General features: G+C 46.9%; 1 protein-coding gene across 1 annotated transcript; it reads left to right on the forward strand.

The window, feature by feature from the left end:
* The first annotated feature begins 3,663 nt into the window (after positions 1 to 3,663).
* LOC127585649 (protein phosphatase 1 regulatory subunit 15B-like) lies at positions 3,664 to 7,269 on the forward strand. The gene is made up of 3 exons (XM_052043274.1): positions 3,664 to 3,819; positions 4,160 to 5,171; positions 6,681 to 7,269. The coding sequence occupies exons 1-3, from the start codon at positions 3,743 to 3,745 to the stop codon at positions 6,957 to 6,959; spliced, it is 1,368 nt and encodes a 455-aa protein (XP_051899234.1). The 5' UTR covers positions 3,664 to 3,742; the 3' UTR covers positions 6,960 to 7,269.
* The last annotated feature ends 410 nt before the right edge of the window (positions 7,270 to 7,679 follow it).

Consider the following 7,679-nt stretch of genomic DNA (forward strand, 5'->3'; position numbering starts at 1 on the left):
TTTGGCTGGTGGTGTGAGGGGATCTCCTTGTCAGATCCTTCCTGCATAGTCAGAATTTCACTCCCAACACACGCTGCCCTCGGGACGGCTGCGATGAGGATGACATGATCACCCACCTCTTTGTGGACTGTGAATTTGCAAAGAAGGTCTGGAGAAGGACACAAGGTGGCTCGTCACGGTTTATCCTGAGCAGCTGGCTAACAGAGGACTCTCTGATCTACGGGCTGTTCCCAAGGACGCATACTGAGACAGCCATTGAGTGCTGATGAAAGGTCATCAACTCCATGAAAGACTCCTTCTGGTCTGCCTGAAGCCTGTTGGTCTTCCAGCACAGCGAGATGTCCGTAGGGGAAAGCTGCCGACTGGCACGTTCCAGGCTGCGGGAATAGGTGCTGAGGGACGCACTGAAGCTCGTTGCAGCCAATGCAAAGGCTCTGTGGGGAAGGACCACAGTCTAGTGACCTGCCACTGGACAGAGAGGGGTTGGGTTCTGTGTGGAAGCTTCTCAAACATCTGAAGTTTGTATCACCCGAGGGGGTCACATGAGTGGCAATGGTGCCATTTACGTAAAATGTGCTAATACCATCAATGTATAGAACTGATAACACTGTGAATGTATAGACTGAATGAGACTATAGATGTAAAGAGAGGCGTGCACTGTGTGTTTTGCTTTTGTATATATTTTATATAAATAACGTTTAGTTTTGAAATAAAAAAATATTTTTTTATTGTCTAGTGTAAGGAATAGTCCGAATGTACATGCTGCTATTTGCCCATTCCAAGGTGCAGGAGTCTGTGCTGATGCACTGAAGCTCAGTGCAGCCTCCTCAAAGGCTCCGTGGGGAAGAAGCACAGTCTAGGGTCCTGCCACTGGTCACTGAGGGGCTGAGCCCTGTGTAACAGTCCCTCAAACATTTGACTGATGCAATGCTTAAGGATGAAATATTAGTGCTGTTGACGCATTGTAAGGAAACATCTTCAATCGCTCGGCGCAATACATGTAGATAATGACATGTCCTTGTTCATAATATACAGTAATTACAATAAAGTATATTTTGATAAAAATCCACCTCAGCCGGCTGGCACAGAGCATGGAGAGAAATGGCAGAGGTTGAGCGGACTGAGGGAGGGCCAATGGAAGACAGTGAGCAGAGCGGAAGAGGGTGGTATGGGAGAGGCTAGGGAGACACGACTGGTGGAGAGGGAAGCTGGGAACGAGGATAGGAGAACAGGAGAGTGGATGGGAAAGCGAGGGCAGGTTGAATTAATTTTATTTCTGAGTTTGATTTCTAAGAAAGATAAATGGAAATTCATGGAAATGCACAGGATTGTATTGGGGGTACGAGCAGCAGAAGTAGGCTTTTTGGTCTTCTGAGCCTGCTCCAACATTCAATATTATATTGGCTGATTCTCCATCTCAATACAAATTATTTGTTCTTTCCTTTTACCTTATGTGCCTAGAAATCTATCTATCTCTTTCTTAAATATATTCAGCGACTTAGCCTCCACTGTCTTCTGTGTCAGAGAATTCCACAGGTTCACCATCCTGTGCGAAGGAATTTCTCCTCCTCTCAGTTCTAAATTTCTTCTCCCATAACCTGATTGTTCTTGCTGGTTCTAGACCCTCTCCAACACTGTAGTCACGGGAAACATCCTTCCTGCATCCAACCTATCGTGCCTTGTCAGAATTTTGTTTGTTTCAGTGAGGTCTCCTCTCATTCTTCTAAACTCTTGTGAAATTAAGTCGAGTCAACCCAATCCCTCCTCATACATCAATCCCACCAGCCCAGGATTCTGTCTGCTGAACCTTTGGCAGGTGTATGCTTTGTTAGGTAAGGAAACCAAAACTGTACATAATACTCCAGACATGGTTTCATACAGATCTTTACATTTGTGATACGACATCCTTGTCCTGTATTCAAAACCTCTTGTGAAGAAGACCAACATACCATTTGCCTTTTTAACTGTTTGCTGCATCTTTGTTTCCAGTAACTGTTGTATAAAGACACCCGGATTCCTTTATATATCAATATTTTCCAATGTAATTCCCCCTTTAAATAATAATATTCCTTTCTGTATTTCCTATCAAATGTTATACGACATTTACTTTGTATTTGCCCACTCACTCAACTCGTCCAAATTGCCTTGAGATATCTTTCCATCCTCCTCACAACTCCGTCTAGTTATATGAGACTGGGAAAGTTCGAAATATTACGGCTGGTTCTGTTGTGCCACATTCACACTTACAGCTCATCCAAAGAACTGATGTGTATTGTGAATAGCTGGAGATCAAACACTGATCCTGAGGGTTCCATTACGGTACTGCCTGCCACCTCAAAAAAGACCCATTTGTTCCTACTCAGTTTCCTGTTGGTCAGCCAATTTTGATCCTTGCCAGTATATTGTCGGCGATCTCATGTGCTTTAATTTTGCACAACTATGTGGAATTTTATCAAAGGCCTTCTGAAAATTCAAATACACCACATCCACTAGTCCTCTATTATTTATTCTACCAATTACACACTCAAAAATGCTCATTCAAAAATCCATACTGACACTATCTAATCCTATTGATAAATGTCCTGTTATCATATCCTTTATAATAGCAGCAAGGATGTCTTATTATGTTAACATTTTACCTACTATTGATGTAAGACTAACCAGTCAGTAGTTTCCTGATTTCTCTCTCCCTTTTTTAAAATAATGTGGGTTACATTTGCCAATCTCCACATTGGAGGAACCATTCCATTATCTACACAGTTTGGAAGATGACAATCAATAAATTCACTATTACCATGGCTAGCTCTTTTAATACTCCGGAATGCAGATTATCAGGCCTTGCGAATTTAACAGTTTTCAGTTTTACTTGAATTTCTGACGGCCAGGAACACACATTTATCTTCACTAATCTTTTTTCTTTTTGCATATGTACTAACTGAATCTGAAAATACAAACTGCAACATTCCAATGGGGCGGAGTCGTCAGTCAGACTGGGAGCTGAGTGTCTAGAATGTGAGCTGGGTGGGGGGTTTCCAGGGTCCAGAAATTCAAGCAAGTAAGGCATCCATGGGGTGAACAGGAGCAGGAGCTGGGGGACGAGCTTGGGGATCATCAGGGCACCAGGGGTCGGGGAGGTGGGGAGATTTGCAGCTGGAGCCTTGTGTGTTCCCCACTGTCCTTCACTACACCGGGTCCACTGGCCGGTGACTCGGCCCCAGATGCCCCTGATACCCTGCCCTGCCCCTCATGCCCTGGCCCTGATACTCTGCCCCGATACTCTGCCCTGCCCCTGATGCCCTGCCACCCTGCCCCGCCCTGATACCCTGCCCCTGATGCCCTGCCCCGATACCCAGCCCTGCCCCTGATACCCTGCCCCGATACCAGCCCTGCCCCGATACCCTGCCCTGCCCCTGATGCCCTGCTCCCCCTCCCCCCATTGCCGGAGTAACCCCCCGTTGCCGGGGTAACCCCCCTCCCCCCCGTTGCCGGGGTAACCCCGCCCCGCCCTTCACCTCAGAGTTTCCAGCGCTTTCTGGTTTCACTCCTCAACGTCACGGGGATGTACGGGGTGACGTAAGGCAACCGGCGCCGCGCCCGCTGATTGGCGGATGCCTCCGCGGATGGCGTCAGCGCGCTGCATATAAGCGGGCGGGGCCGCTGGTGTCGCAGACACTCACAGGCCGGACAGGAGAGAAGATGAACACGGGATCCCGGGAGAGCGGCACCGACAGAGCGGGAGGCGATGGGCAGAAGCACCGTGAGATCAGAAACACTCGCAATGGGCGGAGGCCGCTGGACGGGGGCTGATCGCAGCAGCAGGTATGCGAGAGGGAGTCGTGGTGTGGGTGGGGCTGGGCGGAGGGGCTGTGGATCATCTGGGCCCCCTGAGGGGAGGGACGGGGGGGGGGCGGGGGTGGTCTGGCGTCCGGTCTGGGGAGGGGCGGGGGTGGTCTGGTGTCCCGTCTAGGGAGGGCAGGGAATGGGTGGTCTGACGTCCCGTCTGGGGAGGGGGGTGGGGGTGGTCTGGTGTCCCGTCTAGGGAGGGCAGGGGATGGGTGGTGTCATCTTACTGTGTCATAAGGCTGTGGGGTGGGTTAAGAGCTGTGGACAGCCCTTGTGCTGGTGTATATTAAACTTCCTTCTCTTTCTATTTATACAGTTATTCTGGGCACCTTGGCATGGAGATGCTTAAAATGGTTCCATCTTCACCCTACGATGGACCTTCCCTGGAGAAGGACTACCTTCTGCTGTGGATTTCTGGTGTGTGGTGGAAACTTTTGGAGGTCTGCCTGTTCCTGCTCAAGGAACTCTTTTCCACAAGCAGTGTGCATTATGGGCTAACAGAAATGATGAGGAAGAGAAACATTTACCACCAACCACACTGCCAGGTGGGCAACACCATGGGGAATAAGGACATGGAATTAAAATGCAACAGGAATTGTCTGGGCCCATTGCAGTGCAGTGCTGGTGTTCACCCTGATTTGCTGCCCCATTACATTCTACCTGGAGACAACTTGCCAGTGGCTAAAGGGAAATCATCAGCTGGAAGTGACTGCCAGATGGATACTCTGCTTGAAAGCCAAAGTGAAATGACATTCAGTTGTACAAATCCACTCATTCTCGCCATGATCCAGCCAGACATGGAAGAGAATGCCCAGTCACTGGACTGGGAAGATGAACAACTTCCTTCTGATTGGCTTAGTGACTCAGAGGAGAACATAGATGATGCAGAGTCCAGTGACTGGTCCACTGATGATGATTCATGTGATGAAAGTGACTCTCATCTATGGGACTCCTTTTTTCAAAATGACCCCTACAATCCTTTGAATTTTTCAGCAGCTACTGGGCAACGAGACCTGACTTGCAAGACTGATACATATGAAGAGGATTCTTCCATGGTTCAGTTTGAATCTGAAGAGTCTGACCAGATGTGGGACTCGTTCTTTCAAAACACTGATCCTTTAAACCCATCGAACTTCTCTGCTTGCACCACCACCTGTGCATCCAGTAACCAAGGAGTGAAGGAAGGAGCCTGCAGCACTGAGCTGTCAAAGGAAGGACTATCAGAGACCCCTGGTCTGTGCTTCAACACTGACCTCTCTAATGGCATGGAGCAGCCTGCACCAACCTCGAAGCAAGAAAGCAGTGAGAACCAGAGAACGGTCAAAAAGGTAGGTATCAACATGTTATAAATACAGGGTGAGGAAGAAAAGGGTGGGAGGTCTTCATTCAGATTGCCATGGGTTCATGTTTTGTCCAGCAGGCATGCAGCTCTAGAACCTGCAGGAGTCCTTCCATTCCATGAAGTTGTATCTCCTGTCTCCAGCACAGTCCCCCATCAGGTTGGGACTTTGCTCCCACCTGCCATGCCACTGTGTGGAGTTCTCTCTCAACCCCCTCCCTGTCCCATTGAGGAAATAGATCACAGATCCAGGGGGAGATGGCTAATTGGATACATAATTGGCTTGATGGTAGGAAGCAAAGGATGATGGTTGAGGTTGTCTCAAACTGGAGGCTTGTGGCTAATGGTGTGCCTTGGGGGTTGGTGCTGTAACTTTTTATTTATATAAATGATTTGGATGTGATTTGTACAAGGCAAGTTAGTAAGTTTGTGAATGATGAGTGATATCATCATAGTGAAGGTTATCAAAAGTTATAGGGAGATCTTGATCAGTCAAGTAAGTGGTTAGAAGATTGGCAAATGGCTTTCACTTTGTATGAGTGTGAAATATTGCATTTTTGGTAAGTCAAACCAGGGTAGGACTTGTACAGTGAATGTTTGGGGCCCTGGGGGGGGGTCTGTTGTGGAACAGCAGTGCAGTACATAGTTTACTGAAAGCAGTGTTGGGGGTAGATGGTGGTGAAGGATACATTTGGCACAGTGGCCTTCATTTAGGGCATTGAGTTTGAGTTGGGATATTATGTTGCAGATGTACAAGGCTGCACTTGGAGTATTGTGCACCCTCCTATAGGAAAGATGACATTAAACTGGAAGGAGTGCAGAGATGATTTGAGTTTACTGCCAGGACTTGAGATCCTGAGTTGCAGGGAGAGGATGGGCTAGGACTTTTCCCTGGAACATGAGATTGAGGGGTGATCTCTATCCATGAGGGGTATAGGTGGGGTGAACATCCAGTGCTTTCCCCCAGAGAAGGGGAACTAAACTTGTGGGCATAAGTTGAAAGTTAGGTGAAACATTCAAAAAGAACCTGAGGGGCAACTTCAGAGGGTGGATGTATATGGAACAAGCTGCCAGAGAAAGTGTTTGAGGTGGGTACAATAACAGTCAAAAGACATTTGGATAAGTACATAGGTAGGAGGGGTTTAGAGGGATATGGGTCAAATATGACTGACTAGGTCACCATGGTTGGCATGGATGAGTTGCACCCTAGGGCCTGTTTCCATGCTGTCTCACTCTGACTAAATCACTGCAGAGGCATAGGGTGACTCATCTGTTTTGTGGAAACCTGATGTAATATCTTGTTAATACAATGATGATAAATAAAACCTATGACTCAGTCTGCGCACAAGCCTGTTAATTGTAATATTAGTCAATGCTTCCTGTTCAGTTTCCTAATTTAGTTTGCTGGATTTGAGGGAGCCAGGAATCTAATTAACAAACCACAAGTTAGTCCTGACACTAAAACAAACTTTATGTAACAAGTTGTTTTCTTCTTCAGGTCCGATTCTGTCCTGTGGTTGAAGTTCACCGGATGATTGTGTGGGATTTTGCCTATCGAGCTGCTCGTAAGGGTCCCTGGGAACAGCATGCACGAGATCGAAGTAGGTTCCAGCGTCGCATTGCTGATACTGAGGCAGCAATTGGCTTCTGTTTGGATCAGGAGCACAGGTGTGCTGTGTGGACAAAGCTTTATGGCAATTCAACTGCAAGAGTCAGTTCAGACCCTGAGCTGGGATACACAGACGAGCACATCTGGGGAACAAAAACACAATGCTGACAAAGGCCCTCCCACAAATGAGGCCCTGACCTGAGTGTTTGCAGCACTCTGTTTTTGCTTTGGATTTTCAGTATCTGCAGTCTTTTAATCTTCACTTCTGGCAGGCAGCCATCTGCACTTCCATTCTAGTGCTCACTGAGATTGTAAAAATTGCAATGAAGGCAGTCCCATTATTGGGCCTTTAGTTGTTTCTTTTGGTTTGGGTGTGGAGTCTGGATTTGAAACTTAACCCCTACCAAGTTTGTGCAATGTAGAAATTTGTATTTGCCTAGAATTTTATTCTTATTGTTTAATAAAGCATTATTCCTGACTACTGCTTTTTTGTGTTTAAAGGAATTTTGGAAGTATAGAATGCAGAACAAACATGACAACTTGGAAACAAAATTTGGGGGGGGTGGGGGGGAAGAGGTGAGAATGTTAAAATAACAATTGTAGGTGCCATGTGTTTGCAGCATTTGAATGAGTGTGGTCATAAGTACTGAAACAGGCCCTTTGGACCAGTGAACTCCATGTCAACAATCAGACACCATTTTGTTTGCACTAATCCAACCCTCATCCATTTTTGTTCTTGCCTTGTTACTATGTAAAATGCATCCATGCACTAGGGGTAATTTATAGTGGGTATTAACCTAACAAACTGTACATTCTTGGGACAAGGAAGGAAACCAGAGCAGCTTGAGAAAACCTGTGTGGTCACAGAACATGCAAACTCCACACAGA

Source organism: Pristis pectinata, chromosome 33, assembly GCF_009764475.1.
Source record: "Pristis pectinata isolate sPriPec2 chromosome 33, sPriPec2.1.pri, whole genome shotgun sequence".
In the NCBI taxonomy this organism is placed as follows: Eukaryota; Metazoa; Chordata; class Chondrichthyes; order Rhinopristiformes; family Pristidae; genus Pristis; species Pristis pectinata.

Bases quoted from the DNA above. Each gene is read 5' to 3' on its own strand.
- LOC127585649 (XM_052043274.1), top strand. From the start codon at position 3,743: ATGGGCAGAAGCACCGTGAGATCAGAAACACTCGCAATGGGCGGAGGC. The intron at 3,820-4,159 runs GTATGCGAGAGG...CTATTTATACAG, and splicing joins GGGGCTGATCGCAGCAGCAG to TTATTCTGGGCACCTTGGCA. The intron at 5,172-6,680 runs GTAGGTATCAAC...TTTCTTCTTCAG, and splicing joins ACCAGAGAACGGTCAAAAAG to GTCCGATTCTGTCCTGTGGT.